This window comes from Vidua chalybeata, chromosome 4 (genome assembly GCF_026979565.1).
Source record: "Vidua chalybeata isolate OUT-0048 chromosome 4, bVidCha1 merged haplotype, whole genome shotgun sequence".
Taxonomy (NCBI): Eukaryota; Metazoa; Chordata; class Aves; order Passeriformes; family Viduidae; genus Vidua; species Vidua chalybeata.
In genome coordinates, this window is record NC_071533.1 from 24936770 (window position 1) to 24963704 (window position 26935).

Here is a 26935-nt window from a genome sequence, read left to right on the forward strand (position 1 = left end):
AATATAATCATGAAAGCCAACATAAATTGATATATAGCCATCTTTCAAAATTGTTAGTGTTCTATAAAGTATTTTTTGAGCACAGTCTATTACTTGACAATTTTTGTGAAGCATTGCCATTATTTCTTCAGTATGCTCTCATCATTTTTGAAAGCCTGAAAATGATTTCTTCATTAAAATAATCTGCTTCTCTAAAACAAACCTCCAAAAAACCCAGCCTGAAACTGAGACAAAACACTTCTTAATCCTCTATTTTATGCTACTCAAAAACATCTGCCAAATGGATTGCTTTCCATCTTATCTACAGCACGTATTTGACATTCCTCTGCTTGCGCTTGTTACCGGATGCTTTGGCCCACTTGCGATCTCACTTGATGTATATTGGCATTATGAGCTCTCTGTAACTTAGTTGGATGATGTTAGGTAAGGCATAATGCAGAAAAGAAATCATACCTTCAGTCAAGTTTTCTTGACATTTCGGATCTTAATTGTTTTGTAAACCAAGTTTAGTTTGTTCTTGTTTGTGTCGCCCACTTTTTTTTTTTTTTTTTTGTGGTTAATACATGCATTTTGCACCTCTATGTTTTTAACTGTACCATGAAGATCATGGTCACAGCTGATTCCCACTTGTAGGGAGCAAGTAGAACATATGGCAGAGATTATCAAGGTTGAACTCCTATTTGAGCCACAAGGTCAGGAATTTAATGTAAAGATCAGGTTGGTAGGTTGTTGCAATGACAAACAGCGGGGCTGAAAATCACAGGAGTAACTTTCTGCAAAACACTGGAGTTGCTTGTAGATTACACATTGCCTGGGTTTGTGTCACATTCAAAACATGCAGGTTTAGGTGAACACACTTGTTCCTGATTGTGCTGTTGGAAAGATGAGCAGATTTTGTGGTATATTTTTTCCTGAAAGTCCTGCAAGGATGAGTTAATCTTGAATAATTACGTAGTATCTCATGTCTAGTTCAAGACTCTTTATGAATGTGGAGGGTTTTTTTAATAAGTTGTTGATAATTTTAATAAATACGGAAATAGTTGTTTAAAAACTCTCTGTTTCTTAAGCTAGCTAAACAGATATAAGGAAACATCCTTTTGACTTTGTTTTTATTTAGTAAATTTAATTTTTGCAGTGGCGTGTAGAGCTTACTCTTCCTCACTGCAACCAGATGTGTACTTTGTTTCAGAGTAGAAATAGTCCTGCTGAGGTCATGTAAAAACTGAGCGACAAGAGCTTCAGTAGAATCAGAACTTTTTAATTTTATGTTCTTCATTAAGATGACTCAGATTTGCTACTGTGCAGTATACAAAATGCTGAAGAAATAAGCAATGACTAGTTATTTCTTTCAGTTTGTATCAGAAATATGATACATAGGTGAGTGCTCCCTACTGCAGGAATTTTATATTTCATTTAATTTTGTTGTGTGTCAGAGAGGGACAGAGCACAGTGCTCAACAAATTTTTCTGAAGTATTTTCACTACTAATTAATTAATTAAAAGAAAAACCCTAGCACTGTAATATTTTAGTTATTAACTCAATACAGCTTTGTGGAGAATTCAAATCTTTGAGAACATGGTCTGTTGTCCATTTGTAAGACATCCAGTGGCTGCTACATGAGTAAAATTAGAAGCATACTTTGTTATTATATTTTTGTATAAAGCTGCATTACAAGAGAAGAAATAGACTTTACAGACTTTGATTTATCAAAGGATCTTGAATTCCTTTGTACTTAAGGGGGGAATTGAACAGGAAACCATTGATTCTCTTCTATGCTCAAATTTCAGTGCCTGTAGACTATCTTGCATTTTTCTGCCACTTTTATTTGCCATTATGCAGGTACACAGTGGAGGTTGTGATTACTGTTTTGCAGCTCAGATTTTCATGGCTTATTGAATTAAAAAGACCTCTTAAAATTACTGAATACTCAGTTAAGGATACTTCTGTAGTCCCATACAGTCTTCTTTCTTCCATTATAATAAACACTTTTCCATGTAATTGCAGTATTTTTTTTTTTTATAGATATGCTTGTTCTGACTTTGGGTCTTCTCAGCTTGGTTTACTCCAGAAGTGGTTTAATCTAAGTATAATAAAAATCCCATCAAATTGCCTCAAAATAATCCCACTCTTAAAGCAGAAACACCCATTTAAAAGATTTTATTTGTATAACACTATTGGCTTGACTGATGAACCTTCTCACTGTGAGTTAGGCTTTGTGCTGTGCTGCATTAGTTACTGTCAGAACAGTTTTGTGCCTTTGGCTTGAGGAGAACTTGCACACAACATCCATACCCCTTTAGCTTACTGTTCTCCAAATGCATCCTTTGCTCTCTGGGTAAATAAGGGCTCAAGCATCTGCAGAACATCTGTCTCAGAGCTCCCAACAGGAGTGTGGATGTGTCCTGCTCTCAAAGGTGGGGTCCATGCAAAGGTGAAGGATCCCTGTGTTTCTCAGTTCCTTTCACGTAGTTAGGGGAGCTTTTATTTCCTTGAGACCAGTATTACTGGGATCTTTCCTTCTCAATTCCCTGCACAGTTAAAAGTCCAGAGAAAGAATGCTGGCTATCAGTGTGTACATTGTATGTCGAATGGGATGCAGTAGGAATCTTGCAGATTCTTCTGTGTGGGGTTTGTGAATAGGAAAACCTAGGACAGTGGACATGACATAACAGAACATGCAAACTATTAACTATTCTGAAGAAGGTAACTATTGCTGTCTGAGCTTGATATGCATTTGCTTAAGCCCAGTTTGTGTGTGTTCATATGACAGGCCAAAGTTGTTCAAATATACCAAATAATCCTTGCAGTATAGAGGTTTTCTTTTCCTCTTTATGTAGGGATTTTAGAATGTCCTCATTTTTTAAATGATGTGAAGCATTCCTATAGCCATTTATCAGAAATGTGTGCTTTTATATATTAGAACAAATTTTATGTTTAAGAGCTGCTAGCTGAGACACTGCCTAGCAGATGCACTACTGAGGCATTTCTTCAACAGGTACTTCTGTAAAGTAGTAATTTTCTGTAAACTATTCATTTGTTTCAATGCTAGACATGCCCTCTTACAGTTTACTTAGTGATTATGGGGTCTATAGCCACAGATACTTGGTGACCTATTAGATCAATTTCTGCATCAGCATTAAAAGATGATGACGGAGTAAATGTTGTCTGTATGACCTGCAGTACCACAACTCTATCCACATTTGGTGATGGTGAAGGAAAAGGAGTTCTGAGATGGTTTTTGCACTAGAAGAGCAGTAGGGCCTCCAGAGGTCTTACCCAAAAAAACTTTGCTGTGATGACTTTTTGTACTGGGCTTTTTTGTTTGTTTTCCAGCTTTTGGCTCCTTTGACATTATACTGGCACATGAAGTTTGTGTCAAAGCCCATTTGCTACATAACACACTAGAAATAATTATCTGTTGTTTGATTATCTTAGGTTTATAAGTCTATGTTTAGTTGTGTATTTTTTCATTAAAGCAGATGTTTCATGAACATGCCTTCTGGCAGTTAGTGGGAGATATATTTTCTTTTTAAATTTCTGAAGGCAGATATTTCTTCAGTCTGAGTCTGTTTAGTTGAGGGAGCTGATTAATTTCTGTTGGAAAAGAGTTCATAATTTTTCATTTCTGTTGGCTTCAATTTACAGAAATTCAGCAAGCTGTTTGAATTGACTTTGGTTCATGCTGCACAGTTTTTGTCTCCATCCCCTCAAAACTTTGTCTAATTTTGTTCACATATTATAAAGTAACAATATGAGGACATAGGGGATACTGTTGTACATTTTCTCCTTTAAACTAATTAGTACAGAGTTTTTGTGTGGGACATAAATTTCTGGCTGACCTTTCTGTTTAGTTAGGTGGCCTTAAGTATGCTGGTAGTTTGTAGAGTAAACAGAAGTGATGTGTAAAGCCGAAAGTGCTGCTCTTTGTCTGCAGCCAGCTGCTCCAAGTCGCTTGCTGTGGAAGGGCCAAATGAAGTCATGACTTTGTTTCCTAATGCTCCTACTTGAAAAGCCTGGGGAGCTGGAGTGCAGTACTGGGCTGGTGCCCACAGTTTCATTAGCTTTTTTTTTTTCCCCTGTTTAAATCCAGGTCTCTCTGTTTCAAAGATGGTTGAAGGGATTTATGGATTTTCTTGATTATTTGCTTTCATAAACTATGTAAGAATAATACAAAAGGCCACCTGGCACGAAGCTGCTTACGACACAAGAAAAAGGAACCTTTTATTATTAGAGCCATTGATTGGGCAACAAGTGCCAATTTCATGTATTTGTTGTCTTGGAAACTCTTGCCTCTGCTTTGGATTTCAGGAAAATGAATTAACCTGTGACAGTATTTTCAAGCTTGGATACTTTTATTCCTTATAATAACAGAACACCCTCTTCTGCTCTTTTGTCAAGCATGTATGTAGGTAGTGGAGAACTGTGTGCAGAACTAAATTTTCATCAGTGTTTCTGAGGTTATCTTTCATTGGATTAGCCGGAATTAAAAAAAAAATCCACCATTAGGCAGCTTTTGAATTGATATAATCAGCTTTTCTTTTAGCTGGTATTTTATACATGCTCTGAAAACCTTCTAGGAATGTATTTGTGATGTGTTGTGTAGCATAAGCTGACCAGTTCTGTGTTATTTGAGAGGAATTTCCCCCTTTTTTTAGTGTGTAGTCCTTCAGAAATGCATTAAAACACATTGAAATTTTATTTAATTCTCATCTTCTAAGCTTGATGTAAAATGTTACTGTCTTCATGTTGCATGTTTTTGACTTGTCATTTCTATTGATGGCAGGATTGTTAAACTTCACAATCTTTCTGACATAAAGGGTGCAATAAAGTAGCATTACTTGCTAATGGGTGATTATTGCTATGTAATATGATCCAGATGACTACACTATTGTTTATATATACTGAAAGGAAAGGAGTAGGTATTTATTTTGTTTATTTCTTTGGTTTGTCTTCCACTGTGTCATAATTTGTTTGTGCTGATTATAGTCAATTTGTGCTTTACCTAACTTGGCAGGATTTGAATGGGTCATTTGGATTACTGACAATAATGAAAAGGAGCACTTTGAACAGAAGCATTCTGCAAAATGCCCTGATTCTGTTAGTGTGGATAAATATCTGTTACAACTTTAAAGGTGGTGGTGGTACCAATGGACTGGCTGTCTTTAGGAATGTGTTTGTTACAAAGCCTGGGTTATTTTCTCTAATAGTAAATGCCAGTCTTGATTAGCCAGTGGTCTGGTTCTTTCTGCTTAGTTACAGCACTTTTCCAAGCTGAGAATGCTGAGATACATGTTGGTTTCAACCCGAACTGGTTACTAAGAGCACTATAGACGTTTTAAAGGGCAATTTAGGAACTGTACTTGGCCGTGGCATGCTACCTGCAAAGCTGCACAGCAGGCATTCTGTAACAGGCGCTTAATTGTGGCTGAGGGACTGCCATCTCAGCAGCTTGGGGCTTACTCATTGTGCCTTCATAGTCCGAGAAAGCACTGGAGGGAAAAGAGTGTGGAAAGAGAAATGCTGATTGAAATTTTTTGTTAGTCGTGGTTTTGATTGTTTGCTTTTCTAAAATCTGTCATATGAACTACTAATGGCAAAAGTTTGTTTATTCCAGAGTGCAGCTCTGGAGGTTAAACAAACTTTAATGTTTATCATCAGCATTTACAGTGGTAAACTGGTAACCTGGCACAAGCAGATACTGATATTCAACATCAGAGATTAAATGAACGCTTATCCAAAGCTGGTGAGTCACTTAAATTATATGGAAAATATCCTATTTAGCTATATATTCAAAGGAAATAATTGTGTTTGCTATCTAACCTGCAGTTCATTTTGATTCCCCTCTGCCCCAACTTTGCTTCAAAAATTAATTAAAAAAAAAAAAGAAATGAAAAAAAGCTGAGTGGTCAAGCAGTTACTGTTACTGAATTAAAACCTTATGATGGAGCTCTGTAATTCCTGTATTTCCTCTGAACTCTTGAATGTTTTTTCAGCCCTTTTAGCTAACATAAAGCACATGAATACCAAAGACACTCATTTCATACAGCAAATTTGATTGAATTTCCTAAAATTTTCTTAAACTCCAGATTTATACAGGATCAAGGTATAAGTGCTGTGATAATTGCAGTTTGTAGATCAGACAATTCAGAGAATGGAGAAATGTGTAACCTTGGCCTTTCCATGTGCAACTCGGATGGGATGTCTTTGTTTGGAAGTTGTATACAGCCATTGTGAAATGATGTTATTTGCATGTTGAAATCTCAGTTATCAAACCTTTGCAGTGTGGGATTTAATTTTCATAATGACTGAAATTCAGGATGAAATTTCAAGGATGGAATTCCTTTTCATCAGGATGTTCTGGAGGAATTCCTCCAGCCATTCATCTTTGTAAAGTAAACAGGCTTAATGTGTGAAGTTAAGCTGAAAGTCCTGCTGTTTGTCCTGCAGCCATTTGACCAATTGCTTGACACATAAGGGCTAAATGAAGCATGTCTGTCTTTCAAGCAGGTTTTTTTTGTTTCTAGTTTATTATTTCAGGTTCTCTCACTCTTATTGATAAGCAAATCACAGACAGGAGGTGGTGATGGGAATTCATGAGTTGGTGTACAATGTATCGGATTGGTTCTTTTGGGCTTTCCTTTAATTCTTTGCAATTCACGACTTCCTTCCTGTACAGAGGCAATTCAGTCCTTACCTTTTCCTTAACAATCAGTTATAAACAATTCAGCATAAGGAGCTCAGAAAGGGAAGTCTCTGTTCCTGCTGCCTCTTAACTGCTGAGAGCTGGTCCCCTGCAGGCAAGCTGCTGCTGGCCAGCTGTGAGTGTGAATGGCAGGGGCTTCTGGCCCCTGCTCTGACCTCGGCAGCAGCTGCCTCTGGTACCTGCTGGGGAAGGAGCTCTCCTGTTTTCACAAGGACAAGCACTCTTAGTCCCCGGTGAGAACTGACTTCAATTCCCCTTTCTCAGCCAGACAGTAGCTGTTAATCAGTATATTAGGCTTGTGAGAGGTAAACAAAACATTTGATTCTGGTTTCCTGGTCAGGCAGTGACATCTTAATTTGAAGATACTTTGCAGAAAGCAAGCAACCCCTGCCTCCCAAGCCTGGATATTGCTGACATTTGGTATAAGACTGTGCATAGGTAGAGCAGCACTCCTTTTGGAGTTAGAGACCTTTTCCCACATTTAGTACAGCAGAGGCTGCTTTTCCCTTTCCTTCATTCTTCACCAAATGTTTTATCATCTTTCACTTTTTAAGTTTTGTATTGCTGTACTTTCTCCCTCACATCTTACACTTGGCCATAAGAGGTAGGTGGGTTTGGGCATGTAAGGAGCATAAGATACAGGCAAAACAGCTGGCTTGATGGAATATTGACCCTAAAGGGGTGAAGGTAAGGCGGAAAGGTGAAGAAAGAAGAGTGGGAGAGAGGGAGTGTATGAATACATGTGCAAAGAAGTGAAAGAAGGGTGACTGCAGAGTCTTTTGTTTTTGCCCATAATTCTGTCATGACATTTTAAAACAAAATAATTCCCTAATCTTAGGTATTCTAGAAAAATAGCTTGGAAGTATGACTGTCAAAGGCTTCAGAATGAGAAGAAGGGTGAACCGACATTCTCAGCTTAAATGTGTAGGAACTGAGAACTTTGTAACTAATCTAATGTTTTGGGAAAGGTGCTGACACATGATATTTGTGAAGATTGCTGTTGGCAATAACATAATGTGAAAAACTTGGAAGAACATGGCTAGCAAATACATACTAGTGAGGATAGCACTCATTAATTTAAGTACATATAGAGGCTTCATAATGTAGTACAAAATAGTTTAAAAATAGTGTAAACAGTAGATTAATGTGTTAACATTCTGTTAGGTCTTTGTTTTCTAGTTTGCTTTTTGCTGAATATTTAGAAAAGTTTTGAAGATAATTGGGAAAAAACCAAACAAATCTTTTTAAAGTAGAACGTAGTTACATTCAGGGGGACCTCAACATTAATTTTCATTTTTTACTAATGTTTGTATGTCTTTATGGTTTTTAAAGATGCCTTTTATTGCTTAAAATACTTTAATGCAAAAAAAAAAAAAAAAAAAAGAAAGCAGGCCAAGTTCCTGCTTAGGTTGTCAAGGGTCAGTTTTCATAGCTGTCTGACCTTTTTAGACTACACCAAGATAGTGTATATGAGATGTAGGGGGTTTTTGTTTCTGAAGTGATAAAACTATTTTGCACAGCTTGCCTTAATAAAGAGCAGATTGGTTAGTAACATCAGGAGGGACTCCTATCTAAAAAAGCCCAATAAAATGCTCTCATGGAGTGCTGTTGTCTTTCCTGTCCTTTTGATTATTGCCCAATATATTTTAAATCGCGCATTGTAGCATTCTCTTCTCCTACTCCCTTGACTGTAGCTAAAACATCATCACATTTCATCATAACCTATGTAATAAAAAGTAATATGGCCTGTGGGATTTCCTTTTCTGGCCTTACCTGTTGACTCAAAGTGAATGCTGCACATTCTCCAGAGGGGTAGTTTATAGGCTTCATTTGTAATGTTTAGGAGGTTTTGTTTGTTTGTTTTCCCCCAGCCCAGTGAATGCTAAGGCCATTTTTACAATATGTGCAGATGAGTGACTTTAGAATACTGCTCATTCTCCGAGGCTTCTCAGGAACATTCAAGTGTTCCAAGTCTGGTCTTTGCAGAATGGAGACTGATGCCTTCTCAGCTACCAAGTGCAGAGTAGCCATGTGTTCAAAAAATGTTGGCCTTTATCAAGCCATTTGTTAGTCCCAAGCTTCTCAAAGGTTATTTAAAAAGCAAATCACAACTTTCCTGAAAACCTAGTAATTGTTGGGATGAACTGAAATAATGCAGTGCTCTGATAGGATTCCAACTAGGCCAAGACAACTTAATAGCAGTTTTCTTCATTTGATAGAGATTGCTGCTTTTGGAAATATGTGAAGCTGCAGAGTTGGCATATGTGCCTGTTACCTCTTAAAAAAAGTAAACATTTACAAGCCCTTCTACCAACTAGTAATGGCATGTGGGATGTTTCCAAACATCATAGTTCCAAAGTATGTTTAGATAAACATCCAGTAGGGTGGAAAAAAGCTTAAAAAAACAACGAAAAAAAGCCCAACCACCTGCATCTGAACTGTGTGGATAAATGACTGCTGATTACTTTTATTCATAAAAATACACTCTGGCCTTCAGGATATGTTTGCTTCTGCTTCATACAGGCATATTATAAAACAAGGTATTCCATAAAAAGTTAGTATTAAAAAGGAAGGAAAATTAGGTTTTCTGCATTGCAACTTCATCTATAAAACAGTGTTTTCACTGAATCTCTAGCTCATATTTTAATTCTCCAAGAATGAATGGAGAGAGAACTTGAAAATGGGAGGAGGTGGAGTCTGGAGGACAAAAATAAAAGCACAGCCCTTTGGTTAGTGTTGCTGGGTGGTTTTTTTTCAATGTCTGGGATAAAGTGGTATATTTTGTGATGGGACTAATGCGTTAAAACTGATGCAAAAGCAAGGAAATACTTATACAATCAGAACTAGATGGTTTGGTTGTTTTAATTTGCCCCAACTCCATTACTTTTGAACTTAAATCAGAAAAGTGCTTTAAGAGGAAACCAGTATTTTCATATTACTTGTGTTAAAAGAGAGATCAGAATAGCAATTTTCAAATGTAAAGAAAGAGCAAATGAATCAATAATAACCCTAAGCTATCTGGTTGAACAAATGTTTTAGCCTTTGTAAACAAACACATCCATTTAGTTATAATATAATAGACTTCTATTTCACTGAGAACTAAAATGTGATAATAGATTGTTTTGAGTCATCTCTGTTAGCAGAGTTAGGAAATGGGCAGTTACCGTAGATGCTATTCTGTTTTACACTGTTTTCTCTTGAGAATTGTTCAGTGTGCAAGCTTCCTTCCTTGCAATTCTTTCAATATAATATCCAAATTTAGGGAAAAATAAAAGGTTGGTAAATGTTGTCTCTTGGTCACACAAATAATAAAGCGTATCCTTTAGTCCTTGCATAGGAGTTTATACTTGGTTAAAGAGAAGAAGTGAGTTACACTCTGAGGGCTTCACTTATGACTGTGTGCATTGAAAAACCTACAAGAATTATTACAATCTCTCTTTATAAGTACACAACAATTCTTTTTGGTGCTAAAAGCTGTTTGGCTTTCTGCACCAGTGTCACAGTGCCTGGAGAAGGCCAATGAGGAAGCTGAAGTGTACATATTCTGTTTACATATGGCAAGCAGCACTGGGACATAACTCAACAAGCAGTGAGAGACCCACGCCATATGGAGTGGTGTAGCACCCCACAGAGAGCCTGGGCATCCCTAGAAGTAGTAGTACAGGCAAGGGAATGGTAGAGAAAGGAATTTTTTGTTTGCCTCTGCAGTAACAGGGCTCAAACTCAGAGCAGAGAAAGCCAGCAGAGTTGCCTCATGATCTTGTGTTAACTGCATCTTTCTGCTGCAGCTTGTAGATGTGCCTTTTGGAAAGGTGTGAGCATTTAGTTCTCCTGGTGGTATTCAGAGGTCTCTGGCCCCTCTGTCTTCATAGCTCATTGTAACTCTGTGAGATTCTCTGCAGAGTGAGAAAGCATAATACTTTCCCACCTACAGGTTCCTTTTGGGTATACCTTGGGAATAAAGTCTCAGTAAAGCAACAAGATCAAGAGAATGAAAAAAAACCATTAACATTTGCTGTAGTTTTCTCTAAATAAAAAAAGTCCAGCATAGAGTTTTGGCTGCTAGGATTTTTGATACTTCATGATGCTTCAAAGTGGTGTTTTTTTTTTTTTTTTCTTTCTGATGATTTTTTTCCCTGGCCTTCCAAAATGTGAATTAGACTTCTACATTGCTGAAGGTAGGATAACATAGAAATATTATCTCAACATAATGAAAGTGCTGATTAAATACTTATTTTAAAATTTCATGTTGTTCAGAGTTAAATGTTTCCATTTACTTTTAAATGAGAGTGATTCTTGAAATTTCACCTATTGTGTAAGTTAGTTGCATTAGATTTTGGGGGCTCTGATGGACCAGAAAATGTAAAAGCTGTGAAACTTTTTTAATAATTTGATTATGTTTTCGTTGTGAATTCCAGCAGATTAGGTATCCCACATTATAAGAAAGACTTTAATGATCAAATTCAACAGGTTTTTTAAAACTACTCTTTTAGAGGCCAGCCTTTGAATTCTGCATTCAGGTCAGAGCTCAAAGTCTGACCCTTAGGCTTAACACAGATAGTTAAAGAAGTATATTCTTTGTAACTAAGAAGCAGACTTTCAGTGTCAGATACTGTTTAGTCCAGTATCACTCAAACAGCCAGACTGAGTTATTTGACAACTGTAAGGGAGTTGAATGTAAGGAAAACAATTTCTACTGAGCCTGACAAGTGAAGAGCCAAGGTCAGTGTTATTCTACAATCTAGATTGCACTGAGGAATTGGTTAGAGACATTTTGTGGTGTTAATTGTTTTATAGCTACTCTGGTGTGAAAGTCTGCTTTATTCCCAAAGCTGAAACCATAAGAATGTAACTTTTTGCTTCTAAATAGACAGATTTATCTCAGTGAGGAGGTATTCAAGTCCCAGTGCAGGATGTGGTCTGACTTCTCTCTCAACAGCCGTGCTTGCTGGGTCCCCTACTTAGAGTTACACCCAAGTGAACAAGCCACAGACCCACTATTTGCTGTATTGAATTCAAGTAGTACTCAAAAAATATAATCATCCTTTCTGCCCAATCAAAGTTGTCTTCCTCCACTATTATAAAAGATAGAAGAGAATTGAGACACATTTGCCTCCTGCATGCCTCTTTGCCTTTTGATGTAGTGTGTATTTCAGACTGTGATTCCAATGGGTCTTTGCCAGGGCATCCTTGGAGATGATGTTGAGACTGGCTGGCCCATCTCCTGATGCTTCTTCCCCTCTCTCCTCTGGTGTGGTCATGCAAAAAGTAGGGAACAGATACTGCTGAAAGCTAACAGGTTGCTGCTTGGAAGGAGGGGAAGAGAATTGCTGGGAGGTGGTCCCAGGCTGGAGAGGGGGAGGGCACATCTTGAGCTTTCAGCACTGGCCCACATAGATTTAATAAAAGCAGCTGAAGTTGAAGAAGAACATTGTTTAAGTCACCAAGGTGACCAATGGACCTCAGCAAAGTTATTGGCTTTGCTAATTGTATTTATTGCAAGATTTGGCAGAGTTCTTTGGAAGAAGGTTTGTCGGTATTATTTTTGACTGTTGAAAGTATTTCTTTGTAAATAAATGTTAGCTGAGCTGGATTCCTTACATCTCACAGCACTCATTCAGAGACAGTGCATTTTCATGGGGGCACTGGCATTGCGCCAGTGTCAAACCATGACAGGAAATAATTAGAATATCCTGAATTATCTAAGGAACTACCATTAAAAAAAGCAGTGGTTTCAGAAAAACTTGTTCAGTTTAGTATAAAACAGTTAAACGTTATCTGTTGTTTTGTCGTTACTGAGCCTTTTTGCCATACTTAAAGGGTATAGCAATGAATACACTTCCCCTGAATTTCCATGAAAAGTAGAATCTTGTTATCATTTGAATTAGTTAACCAAGGCTTATGTAAAATGAAAAAGATACTTCTGCTGAAACAATAGAAGTATGCAACCCTACTGTATGTAATAGGAGAAAGCACATACTGTATTACATGTCTGTATTGGTAGCTGTATGTGCAGATGTACTGTGGTAGGACTTGGAAGTTGAATAGAGTTAAATTCTTAGAGGTGATGTATGGGGTGTGTTTTTTTTAAAGGGTACTTTAGTGACTTTCTCAAGTTAAACTTGAAAATATGGAAGAATTATTTGAGGACTAAAGGATTATAAGAACTTGAATGCTGACCAAGATAATACAAAAATAATGGGGGCTTTGCCTTCTGAAAATTTAATATTTATTTGTGTCAAAGTGCAAGACCTCTGAATGCACAGAAACGTTGAAGTTCTGCTTGACATGGGCTGAATTAACAGTAATGTTGGATTTGTGAAACCAAATAAAATATTTTTGTTGTGACCATTTATTGAAAACTGATTTTTCTGGGGCTGTATGGCAATCTATTGGTTGGGTTCTCAATGAAGGAAGAAAATCATTTTATGGGGGTCTTTCAGTGTATTGTATAAAAATGTCAAGTTCCTCAAGGTTTTGTCTTATAGGACTAAATTTCAAACTACTTTTTTTCTTACTGTTCTTGAAGACAGCAATTAACATTGCTTACTATCACAGCTCGTAAAATGCAAAGTGAACTGTAGTATTTTTAGATGCAGAAGTTTTGGTTGAATATATTTCCTGTTTGCTGTAATGAAGGACTAGTTAGCCATGCTAACTAACATTCTCTGCAGGCAACATCACAGTTTGCTGTGTTTCTGTAATTCTGGTTACCAAGTTCAAAATACAGAGGTAGAGCAGGCAAAAGTCCTATTGATTCAAGCTTGATTTTATCCATCTTTCAAGGGACTATTTACTACTTATTGCCTGCACAGTAAAAGAGGATGAAGCTTGTTAGTTGGTGACCATGAAGAGTTAATTGCGAGAGTGTTTGAAGACCATTGGGTAATTCTTAAACAATTCTTTTTCTTAATAATTTAATACTCATGAAGTTGACTGAGTACTAAGTAGTGGATCTGGTTTTGCTGATGAAACCTGTGACTATTTCACTTTTTAATTTTTAGGAATCCTAAAATTTGTTTGCTGATTTTGCACAGTATGAAAATTTGATGGTGTTTTCAGGAGTTGTACTTAATACTAAAGAGTCATTGCAGTACTTTTTTCTTATTGTGAAGATGAGCTGTCGATATCTGTGTCAAACTCTGCTTTCTGAACAAGCAAAAAGAGTCTTTAATAGATCTGTCAGCACTCAGCCCCACTGACAGAAAACACAGCCTTACAAATAGATAAGTGCTGACTAAACAAATTCGTTATATCTGAAGCAACTCTGTGTTGGACTTTTCCGAGCACATTTGAAAGAAATTAATAGGTTTTCCAGTTCTGGTTATTACAGATGTGATGGAAAGCCAGTCTTTGCTATGTAGAAATAGTCACTTTGAGAAGTACCCTCTTGCACATGCAGTAATTTAAATAAATAGGGTGGGTTAGTATGAAAAATAAAAATTGACAGTAGAAAGCGTACAAGTTTTAAAACCAAAATGCTAAAGGATAGTGTATATAGATACAGTAAATGAGGATTTATTTTGATAACTTTACTGTGAATGTGTTTGAACTCTGTCTCTGGGCATAATCACAGGATTGGAGCAGAATTAGGCCAGAGCTTACAGGAAGGAGTTCGATTGCTTTACATTAAGTTTATAAGAGTTTGTTCCTAAGGATACATTAACAGCAACAACTAGAAAGTTAATTTTGGAGAAGGTTCTACCAAATATTTAATACGTTAAATATGAATTTAGCTTGAAGTGGCTTAAGATGTGCAAGTGTTCCAGTCATTTTTAATCTCAGCTATAAATGGCATTTGCAGTGTTTTGCAGTTACCCGTACTTAGGCATTTTCTCTGTCATCCCCAGGAAAGATGTCTAGAGACCGGGCTCTCAGGAAGCAGCAGCAGCTGAATAATTTGGTAGCAGCAGTGACAAAGCTCGCGAGACCTGGAGATTTGATTGTGGATTTTTGCAGTGGAGGGGTAATGTATATTTTTGTTTATGTGGTGCATTTTCTTTCAGCTTTCATCTCTGCAGTGCTGGGTGGTTGCTGCCACAAAGCAAAGCAGAAGTGCAAATGTTGAAATTTTAGCTTCTTTCAAAGGTTCTCTCATTGGTATGGGAATGCTCATCACATAATTAGTGAACAACAGTGAGTGTTCCCTTTTCAGCGTTGAAAAGTGACTCAGATTTTGGTTTTTGTTTCCGTTTTCACAGGGCCATGTTGGAATTGTTCTTGCTTATATGATGCCATCATGTCAGGTAAATCCTCAATAAAAAGATTTCTGGTAATCATCTTAAAAAGATGTGTATGTAGAGAGGACACATAAAAGTCACAGTTGTCTCAGCAGAGGACTTAGGTTTGAAACATGCAAATTTTTTAGCATAGTCCCCAAATGTGTCTGGTGCTTTCCAGAGAAGATAAAAGTTATAGGAAAATATAAAATATTTTCAAGCTGATTAATATTGGCAAGTATTAAATGCCTTTGATTGTTCCTGGGTTTCCAGCTAATCATTTTGTAGATCTCAGACTCTGCCACAAGTGATTCAGAGGTTTTCTCAACAAACTACAAAGTTTTTTGCTTGGTAATGTACTTCGATTTCTCAGTATTATTTTGCCTTAGTTTCTCCTATGTGTGGAATCTAGGTGATACTCATAGAAAATAAGGAGTTGTCTCTGATCCGTGCTAAAGACAGAAGTGATGAACTAGGTTTAAACAACATTTGGTTCATTCAAGCAAATTTGGACTACTTTAATGGGACTTTTAACATTGGGGTAAGTGATTATAACTTTTCCACTTCAAAACTTCAGTGTCTGATTAATTATTCTTAAACAACTGATATACATGAGAGAATAAAATTCTGTATGTCCTTACAGACTGTGAAAGTAAATGAGATTAATTCTAGTCCTGTCTAGAATTTTGCAGCTCTAGTGAAGAATAAGGCATAAATAGTGTTTTGTAGCTCTGTAAATACTTCTGTCATCTATTTTTTTCATACTGTTAATAGAACATGAACCTCTGTGACAAGGCACAAGCTTTCCATGCAAGACTGACTGTTCTTTAAATCATCCATCTAAAAGCCTGTTTTGACTGTAGCTGGGGATAGGTAATGCTGAAGGTTCATGGTACATGAACAGTGCTGTTTAACTGTTTGGTTGGTTTATTTAAGAAAGGACAAGAAATTTAGTGCAGGAGAAAGAGGAGAGAATAAATTGTTTTAGCCCAGTCCTTCCAAGTGTAAATTTCCAATTCTCTAGCTTTATTTTCTGTGCTACATTGTCAATAAATCTGTGGGTGAACTAGAGAGCTGTTTCAAAATACCAGGATCTCATGAATAAGACACTGAATTGTGTGTGTGAAATAGTTGTTTTATGAAGTGAGTCTCCAATTTTGTGGTCATTGGAATTCCTGTCTTGATTTCTGGGGGCCCATTTTAAAGGTTAATACAGTGTTAACCCTGTGGAGTTTTTATTTAATAAAAAAAGTATTATATTCTCTCTTTCAAGTTTTGTGACAAGGGAGATATTGAAGTATATGTCAGAAGAGTCCACTTGGAAATCCTTCTTTTCCAGCCCTTCATTTCCAAATACCTACATTAGTCTTCATATTTTATTTTGTTTCAGATAGTGAATTCAATATATAGGGTATACTGAGAAAGCTTTGTCTTCAATTTTATTTGGGATTTTTTCTTAACTAAATGGGTTTTCAGAAAGCCAAAGAAGAAGTCATTTGGTGTAACAGGTCATACAAGCTCAGCAAAGCTACTGGTTTATCTGCTGCTGTTTTAAGGTCTCTTTTTCTGCATGCAAAGCAGACATCTTTGTTTTCCGCTTGGATAGATGAGGAAGTAACTATAATTGCATTCCATGATAATCTGATAGCTGTGATATTAAGAATCTCTTCCTGATGTTAAACTAGTTTAATTTTGTTGTTAAATTCATATGAGCAGAAAATTTCATTGCACAATTATTTTCTTGTAAATTTTTTAGTGTTCTGCCTGAGACAAGAATATTTGTTTCCATCTGTGTGCAATTACAGTTCAGTTGATGATTAATGGTCTCCTCAGCTGAGCTTATAGCAAGCAGACTGGAAACAAAAAAGACTTTGTTTTAATGTATATCTGAGAGCAAAGTTTTTACCTTCCCAGTTGCTCTAACTTGAAAAACAGCTTTGAACTCTGAAATCTGAGTTCTGCAGTCTTAAACATCTTCTCTAAAAAATTAAAGGTGGGCAAATTGTATTTGATGCTCCCCCAGCTCCAGTGTTTGTTTCCTATAGGTTTTTCTCAGTACTTGAAAATCAAATTATCTAAATTTATGCATAATTTTTTTCCTTTAGATGTGACCTTCAGGTATATCTGTTTCTTCTCTTACTGCTTAGTTGAAGTCCAGTTTTGACATAGTTCTTTGTATTTCTGAGTTCTTTTTGCTTGACAAAAAATTCTGACAAATCACCACATAGTTTTTCTGTTATTATGTATTCCGCAACTACTATTTTTCTGGAGATTTGTTTTTAGTTTATTTGATATCACAATGAAGTGCACCTGCCTTCTGAGTGATTTTGGTGAGTGACCCTTCTTCAGTGTTGATTCTTTGTTAATGAAATAAATTTTCCTCAACATAGATATAAAGGAGAGGAATGAAAAACTGGAGAATTGAGGACCAGACCTTTGGTGTATCAGCTTTAGTTGCAAAAACTTCCTCGTGCATTTAATTAAGTCAACCAAAAAATGCTGGATTGTATTTAGAATGTTCCAGTGATTAATTTTCTTGTTTCCTTGGTTGTTTTCCTGCTGTAGGTGGCCCTGCACGCCTGCGGGGTGGCCACAGACATGGTGATTGAGCACTGCCTCAGGGCACGGGCATCCTTTGTCATCTCCCCCTGCTGCTACGGCTTCATTCAAAATACAGTCAAGTTCAAATATCCACGCAGGTAAACTAAAGCTTGCAAGATAAGCCCTAAAATATCAACTTAAGTAAGGGAATAAAATCCTAGAAGAGTATAGAATTAATCATTTGAGGGCCATTGAGAGTGACTAGGCTAAGCTGATTCACATTTACAAGGAAACTGTTTCCTCCTGTTTGTCAACCCATCCTCACAGGCAGATTGGTAATTCCTGGATTATTTTTTTCTGGATTTATCTAGTCATGGTTCAGAAGGCTTTATACAATCAACATAGTAGATACAGTATCTTATATACAGACCTTCTACCTTAAAATCACAAAGTTCATAGAAAGCTCATGAAAATTACTCTAAAAAGGGGAATTGACATTTTAATGTTGGGGGAAGATGTAAGCAGTCAGTTTAAAGAAATCGGTCTGGTTTTTACCACAGTTTACTGCCTGTAGAACTCCTTTGATTTATTCCAAAGTAGATAAGCTCTCCTGTGTTTCAGTTCATATTTTTAATACTTTTTCAATGAATTGTGTACATATTTTGTCTTCAAATCTGCCTTGTGGGAGATACTATTATATCTCATGCTTAAGAATTTTAATGCCTTTGGTATAAATAAAATGTAAAAGATAAGCATAAAGTGGCAGAAGATAAGAGGTTAAACAGCCTTCTGAGTCAGAACTAGGTAGAGGAAAAGAGTTGTGTTTTGGTTGGCTTTTTTTTTTGTTCATAAAACTGAGCTTTGCATTTTGGATGCCCAAGATGAATTAGATTTAATTCTACCAGGAATTACATCAATGACTTAAGTATATATTTGCTAAAATAAGAAACTGAAAGATGCAGTCTCAAAAGGTATCAACAAATCTAAAGAGATATTATGCATTCATGTGGAATATTTTTCATACTTTTCTATAATATCAGAGTGTTCTTTCTATGCACAGAAGTGCATAAAAAGCAATCCTTTATAACTTGTTATAACTTTATAACTTATAACTGTTCTTCCTTACTCAATTTGATACATCCATCTATTTTGTTTTGTCTTGTGACAAAATAAAACAAATAAGTCTCCTAATGAAGAGGCAATAAAATTCCAAACTTTCTAAAAATTATCAGTCATATGATTTTTCTCATTGGCTGGTTTATGTTTAACTTTTTATCAGCTGCATTTTTAGATTACAAAGACTGGAAATGATCACTTAGAAAACTTTTGTTGCTGTGGATGCTGCAAGAATGTTTGTGTTTGCTGAAATTTTCAATCTAACCTCATAAGTCTATGAAAAACTATCGACCTGGTCTTGAGCTACATTTTAGGTTTTGCTTTTTTTTTTTCCTTATGTTATAGGATCATAAAACATGATAGCCTGGCTGTATCCCCATAATGGCTGTGTTCTATACTCAATTCCATTGTTAAGACCTTTTAGCTTTGTGATACAAGCAAAATATATGTGTATTATTAAATATTTGTAAAGTATTTGTGTGACGATGAGAAAACCACAGTAAGTATTTGTTAGCATTTTTAATGATTTAAAGTGAGAATTTTTATTAATACTAGGAAGACTGGAACTGTAATGGGTTTTGGCATTTTTAAAGCCTTTCTGTATGATACAGATAATGCTGGGTTTTTAAAAATGTGTTCAAGTATACAATGATTGCTTCTGTTTTCCACTTTTGCTGTTTTCACATGTGAATTGATCTATTTATTTTTTTTTTCAGTCATCAGTTCAAAGAAATTTTGTCCTACAAGGTATGTAAAAGGACAGAAGCAAGATGTTTATGTGCAGTCTCCTGCATTTCAGTAGGTCTTCTTATCAAATGAAATATAGGTGGTTATCTTCTAATTGTGAGGAGGGGCATGTGTAAGTGAAATGTTCATCATCTGTGCAGGTGCCACTGTGTTTTCTCTCCACCATCCATTTTAAAGGCTTTTTTCTTCAATAAAATTAAATAGTTTCTCCACAAAAAAAAAAAACATTTTTTTGTCATAATGTATAAGTGAGCCATTCCTGAGGTACTTCAATGTGTATCAGTTAAAACTTACAGGATACCAATTTGTTTAGGTGTTAAATACAACTGTTGTAATAAACATTAGATTCCTCCCTCTAATTTATGTCTAAAACATTGGACATAGTAAATGGGAAGAGCTTAAACAGGTCAGCAAGAATTTAATACAGTATTTATATTTTATACAGTTTTTAAAATGTTGTTCAAAATGATTTTTAAAATATTAAAGTGTGTTTTGACCCTGAGCAGCTGGGGTCTGTGAAGATAATCTGAGAGGAAATCAGGAGAAATTATCACTGAAGCATACAGATCTGATAGAGTGAAGGGTAACAGGAGACTGGAAAAGGACAAGAGCAGAGAAATGGGCAGCAGAAAACTGGTACTGGGCTGTTAAGTTTTGTCTTGTTTATACTAGTTAGTGATGAGCAACCCAAAATTTGAAGGTTAGAGGCACTTAATGGGGCATGGAAAGAACATGTTTCCTTTTGAGAGAAGCAGGGTTATGTAAATTTACAGCTCAAATCCTAGACAGGACTCTTGGCTTTTACAATGTAGAAATGATTTTTTGGAAGTGCAGAATAAGTCTTTGTAACAGAAATATGGAAATGAAGGAGGGTATTTCTAATATCCAAATGTTTTTGGAAACAGTGGGCAGTGCAAAGATAATGTATGTGGCAGGAAAACAGAGATTATCCTTTTTTAATCCCTAAATTAGAGGGAGTTTTAAATATTCAGAAAATCTCCAGCCATCTTATAAGGGAAGTTCAGTTATCAGGTAATAAATGCCTTTTGAGATTCCGAAGATTGAGATTGAGATTCCAAAAGCCAGATGATGGATTTGGAGTTGCCATTATTTTTTCCCATGATTAATGTTCCTTTCAGCATCTCTGCAACATAATTTCAAAGAACTCGGGTTTCAGTTCAGAAAAAAATTATTTACTAGCATTATTAAACCTGCTGACAGTACAGAGAGAGATGGTGTCAATTATAAAGTCAAGGATGCCTAGATTAGGATAGTGCGTATAATCTCATTGCAACTCCATGAATTTCTTCTTAATCTGTTAAACCATGGAGATTTAAATCATGGGATTTGTCAGTATTGCAGAAGCTCCAGAATTTTATTATTTGTGTTGCAGCAGGGCACAGGAGTCAAAGATAAGGCTGAAAAATATTGCTGCTCTTAGTAACATGAGAGTCTATACAATTGGTCTAGGCTGGTTGGTGCCTCAGATAATCCTAGTTATAAATAACTTCTGTTATGCAGCTAGCTATATGTGTTTTTATATTTCATATTAATAAATTCTTACAGGTTATTGGCTAAGAGCCAAAGTTGCCATGTGTTAGCCAGACATTGTCTGTGTCACCCACTCCAGTTCCCATTTTAAATTAATTTCTCTTATCTTTCATTTTAGTGAGATCTAAAACGACATCCAGAAGTCTGGCATTTCCAGAACTTTTTTGATGAGAACATTATGCTATAATTCATTTGTTTATAGTTGCAAGGAATAAGGTTATGGTAGCTGTAGATTTTTACTATGATACATTTTGAGACTCTGTCAAGACACAAGGAGAATTGGAAAGTAGAACTGTATAAATTTGCAAATACAGCTTTGGAAATTTAATAGGAATTGAACAGGTGGGTGTTCTAGGAAACAAATTAACTCTGTATGCACACTTTGGGAAGTTTCTAATCATTGCTTTAGAAATGCTTTTTTATTTCACCCAACAGGGAATATGACAATGTAATCATTGTGTCAGGGAGAAACAATGTAGTCATAACAGATTCTAGTTTATCTTTTTGGATCACACTGTAAGAAGCCAAGGATTGGAGTCAGTCCAGATTTTCAGGTAAAGTGACAAGACTTACCTTGGCTCTGGTCTGGTCCAAAGAGCTGGGAACTTGCTGTTGCAAAGAGCCAAGTTCTGTCAGGTGCGTGAAGACTGGCGAGGAGTTGTGTGCTAACGTGGGTCTTCACCCTCTTCTATAGATCCCTCTTTTTCTCCCCAAGCTGCCCATCACTGCTGCTTCTCTGCTAACAGTGGCCACATAGTCCATGGGACCCCTTCTTCCCTGTTCTTCATTGGTCACATCTGGGTTTAACATTTTCACCTCTTTTGTACTACAGGAGTAGCCATATTTGAACTGAACTGACTGGGTGTAACATGTTTAAAGCCCTAAATGTGTTATGACATGTTCTTATTTTGCTTCCATATTTTTTATGAAGCTCTGAGCTGGAAATCTTCCTGTCAATGCACTGTACTAGGGAACAAATATCCTTGCATCAAGATATTATAAATATGTTTAAATGAGTGATATTTCTGTATCAAGCGATTATAATATTTCATTTTATAATATATGGGAATTTTTTTTGAGGTCAGATGTCTATTTATGAATTGGTGGAGTGTACTGGGGGAATTGCCATCTTGATTTAATATGAAGGTTTTTTGTGGAGTGAAGGTTTGGATGTTTGTGGCCCTCTAAAAAAAGCTGGAGTAAGTATCCTTACTTCAAGAATACTGGAAAAACCTGAAGTATCCTTAGGTGAAATTACTCTCTCCACCTGTTACAAGAACCAAATCTTTAAAATCATAATTTTATGTCAGGCAAGAATAAAAAAAAATCTTTTTGATGCAAGACACATGTCCTTGTTTCAGAATTATAGCTCTGGAAACTTTGCTTGGGAGAGCACTTTGTGTTGTTGCCCATTTCAGTTTCCTCCCCATAACATTGCAGGAGACTTGGGAATGTTGTGTGATTCTAAGATGGTTCTGATTTACTCTGCCCTGCTCTGCTCTGTACTGAGTATTGCAGCTGTCCCACAAAGCACAGCTGTCATCAGAGCAGTAGTTCCACTGCCACACCTGCAAGGCTCTTGCTCTCACCACCTGGCTAACCTACCTTCCTGGGCTTGGCTGGTCTTTGAGGAGCCATTGTGCTGGCACGAGTGGTGGGCATTGAAGGCAAGTAAGGATGGGGCTCTGCTGCTGCACCCTCCCCTGCACTATCCCCCTGGCTGAGTGGGCAGGGAGAAATTCTTCTATAGAAGTGTCTGCAGAAAATTTTAATGAAACAGGGGTAGTTTGAAAGTAAGTTGTGCTCCTTTTGTTGGAGGAAACTTTCCTATTCACAGCCAGGTATTTTTTGCCTTCAGGATCTAATTGGATTTGGCAGGGCAGAGGAAGTTTGACACACCAGCCTATCCTGGGATTGAAAAACACTACTTGGGAGAAATGTTCAAATCAACTGTTAAAGAATTTTGTCTCTGCTGCTTATTGATGCAGGAAGGCTGCCCTATTGTAACTCTGCTAAAAGATGGCTGTGTTGCTCATCAGTTATTGAAGGCAAAATTAGTCTGCAGGATGTCTTTGAAGAATGCTGTCTTGTATACATTGCATCCCATTCAACTACTGTAAAGAATTAGGAAGTTTAGCAAGAAACAAATACTTATGAGGAGAAATGAGGCAGTGATTACAAACTCTTGACTTAAACACGTGTTTGCAGTATAAAAATTGGGATTTCCACACAAGTGAATTTTTTTAGAAATACTGGCTTCAGTGTGGTAGCATTTCTGATACACTTAAGCATTTAATCTGATTTTTCTTGATGAATCTCTTTTTTTTTTCTTTTTTATAGGAGCACATGATCCTTTGCAGATTTGCAGATCAGACAGCTGTTCAGCTTCCACCTGAACGCAGGCTAATTGGTATGAATTTCTGCAGCTGTTGTATAAACCATGCCAGTAATGGTTTTACCTTGATGCATAAAGGAAGAAGTAGGACATTTATGAATGGGGAATTAAGTAGATGTCTTCAGATGACAGTTGAAAAATTTAAGTTTTGTCACATTTCACTTCTTGCTGTTCCCTTCTTGCTATAGAAACGTTTTTCTTCTTCCAAAATCATCAATATTAAAGTGACAGTTTGCATTTTACTGTCTGGCATTATTGTTTTGATGGAAGCTGTAAACTAGCTTCCAGGTCAGAAAAGACAGAAGGGGCTAGGAACTCAAAGTCTGCTTAGAGATAAGTCTGCTTTTTAGGCTTAGAATAAACATTTACAAAGTATATTGAAGCAGTACTAGCTAATAAGCATAATATTTTTAAGAAGCTTAATTTGAACAATTGAAAGTATTTCTTATACTCGCTGCAAAAAAGGAAATAATAAAGATCCTGTATAAAAGCTGACAGTAAATTTGTCAGTTTCTTTTGTCATCATCACAATATTTGAAAAACAAATTTTAAAAAGGTCAGTAATCTCTCATTACTAGTGTTGGACTCCATGCTGTGGACTGAAAATTGAAATTGGACCCAAAAAAATTTTTTTGAGAGATTGTAACTTTTATCTGTTCTTAGTGTCTGAAACTGCAGGGTTTTTTGGTTTTTTTTTTTCCACAAGTGCAACTTCTAAGTGTTTTGCCCTGACAGGGTGTACATTTGTAATAGTAATATTAGAGACAGTGGCCATTTTGTTCAACCAACCACAGAAGGTGGTTTTCTATGAAACCACAAATGTGGAAGGATAGGGCTACAAAATGTCATTTGCAGAGTTCTCTCTGGTTGGTTATATAAACTAGTGATTTCTCCCTGCAACATACAAATTCATACAGGACTGATTTGGAAAGATCTTTTTCAGGCCCTCCCTTATAATTGTATCTTTAAATTGTCTCCAACCCAATTACTACCCCTCTCAAATCTCAAGCTACCAACAGAACTGAGTCCAAATGTCATAATAGTGAATTCAAAGTACTGAAATTCTTTTGTAACTAAGGAATTCAGCTGATAAGGAGAAGATAGTTCTGGGCATGGGCTCACTGTGGACAGACAGAGTAGGTTGGACTGAGCCCTGCATTCAGTTGTGATGTGCACCAACTGCTCTGAAATACAAGGATACTGCAGGGTGTGTTGGTGTCACCTGCCCAAAACTTCTAGAGGCACCTGACCAGGGTGCATAACAGGTCTGGTAATGATACAGGCACAAAAGCTCTTTATATATTCAGGGAAGAGAGGTAAGCTGTTCCAGAGGGTAGTTTGGAATGCCAGACTCCTATTCTAAAGGCAAACAGGTTGTGCTCCTGTCTCTTCATCTCAGACCCCAAATACATTTAACTATAGAATTCTGTCAGGCACAAGGGAAGAGGCAGGATCATTGTGTTTGAGACTGAAGCAGGATTGTGCCCTGTTGACTTGAGACTGTAACTACTAGTGATAAAACATTTCAAAGTAGCATTAAATTTTCCTTTCAATAGAGTTTCAAGCTGCTGAAAATACAATCTGACAAGTCAATTCTGTTTTTTGGAACATAGTAATCAATTATAATGAGTAAATAAGTAAAGACAAATGGTCCCATCATCTTGTCATGGCTGTATCATAATAAAAAACTTTTAAGCAGAAAAAACCCTCTATCCTTCCTGTTTTTTCTCTGCAGGTAAATCTAAAATAAGCTTATTTTGCATTAACAATTTAGTAGGTTTTTTTATAAGTAGTTACAGTAATATGTCTCATATCAATTACACTGGATCACTTTTTTGGTATTCTAGTCTATTGTTTATGTTCAATAACCAGAGATTTTCAGATTTTAGGTGAAAGTGCAGGAGGGAAACAGCTATGATTATAAAGGGAGTAGAAGTCTGGTAATTGAGAGGGCTAAGGGGTAAACTAGGCATTTTTCTTCTTCCCATTTACACTAAAGCATGTTTTTTTCTGGAAGTTTGAGAATACTTTTAAATAGTTGTGCCTTTCTTCATATATAAAAAGTTAATAATCTCTTCAAGGTCTTTGCTAAATGAGGGTTAGAAGTCACAGATGTCATTTGGAACGTAAACCAGATTAAGATGTTTTTTAAAGTAGATTTGGAACTTATTTTTTAGATGGCTTACTGATGTGTTTTCCTGACATTGAATATTTATGTGCACATTTCTGATAATGTTTCTACATTTTGAGTTTCTGTGCTCTCCCTTGATCTCATTTTAGGAAAGCAGTGTATGGGACTTGTGGATCTGGATCGGGCATGGGCTGCAGAAGAACATAACTACTCTGTCCAAGTTATATCTATGGAGCCAGAGAGTTGCTCTCCAAAGAACAATATGTTTGTGGGCATCCCTACTTAGAGTGTGAAACTTGCATTCAATTTGAAGCTGAACATAAATTTTCAGTGTGTAATGGCATCCAGCAGATAGAGGCAACACTGGGAAGCAGACATCCAGCATCTTGAACGCATTGCCTTCGGAAAGGGAAGCAGCCCCCAAAGTCCTAAAAAAGCAAACTGCATGCAGAGCATCACAAATCAACTTGTAATGTGTCATTAAGCAACTTTTGGTTCTCATACTGAGAAGTTTCTGGATCTAATGACTGTGCATGGAATTTTATCCATCTGTAAAAGCTTAGAAAAAACTGGCTTTGTTGAAGGAAAGGTGATTTCCTTTTCAGTAAAGCTGTGTCTTGGCTGCTTGGAAATTGCATTCATGGTCAAAACAGCATTTGTGTTCATAAGCAGAGCAGTTATCAGCCAGCAGTGCTGATCACCAGAGGAACAGAGAAGATCAAATTTACTGTGTTACTGAAGATGGCTGTGCAACAGGTGGTGGCCTGTCTTTGCTAAAGAATTCCATACTACTGTAGGAAGATTATTTTTAATAAAAGTTCATCAGAATACCTTGGGCCTCAGTCTGCTTATTAAAAATATATTATACCTTGCCAATAATTTTTTAAAGAGTTCAGAATTGCCTTTAAATATTATGCAAGGATTCTGTAACCAGGCATTTGACATTTGGTTGAAAGAAACCATTGACGAGAAAGTGGGAGCTAGACATGATGTTAGCGAATGGATCCTTCACTGTTGCATTGGCAATAGAAGTGTGTTGATTCCTATTCATAAAAAACTTGCTGTCCAGAAGAAATATTTAAGAACAGTTCATGTGTCTACATACATCATCTTCATTGATTTGATATTCAGTTTAAAAATTGACAAAAGTTGCAGTGTGGAACCATTTGAAAAGATAATTGTGGTTACACTGCTCTAAAATGAAAATAAGCATTTGCCTGTGCTCCATTTCCCCCCAAATTTTAAATCGCCTGTTGACACAAACACAATGGAAGGTAGCTCTTAATGAGATTTTTACTGCATATTTAGGAGTTTTACACATCTGTGAATTCTGCCATGTTTCAATTTAAATAATCTGAAGTTTGAAAACTGTGACCATAGCTTCAGGACATGGCTAACTGAATTACAAACAATAGGTATTGGAGCAAAAAAAGGATCCAAAAATACTTTATTATTCATGAAACTTAGATATCTGAAAGATCTAAATACTTGGGTTTTTTTTAAATGTGAACACATGGAACGCTACCCACTTA

The 26935-nt window shown here is 36.5% G+C and overlaps 1 protein-coding gene across 5 annotated transcripts in view; it reads left to right on the forward strand.

Moving 5' to 3' along the window:
- Positions 1–26233, forward strand: part of GSTCD (glutathione S-transferase C-terminal domain containing) — a 45201-nt gene extending 18968 nt beyond the window's left edge. For 4 of the 5 annotated variants that reach the window (XM_053940781.1, XM_053940782.1, XM_053940783.1 and 1 more), the window contains 7 exons: positions 14554–14669; positions 14905–14949; positions 15335–15463; positions 17488–17621; positions 19296–19326; positions 23218–23287; positions 25553–26233. In XM_053940781.1, the coding sequence (XP_053796756.1) occupies positions 14554–14669; positions 14905–14949; positions 15335–15463; positions 17488–17621; positions 19296–19326; positions 23218–23287; positions 25553–25689 (662 nt within the window). In that variant the 3' untranslated portion in view covers positions 25690–26233. The remainder of the gene's footprint in view (positions 1–14553; positions 14670–14904; positions 14950–15334; positions 15464–17487; positions 17622–19295; positions 19327–23217; positions 23288–25552) is intronic. The other variant, XM_053940786.1, reaches the window with a different exon arrangement.
- Positions 26234–26935: the final 702 nt, after the last annotated feature.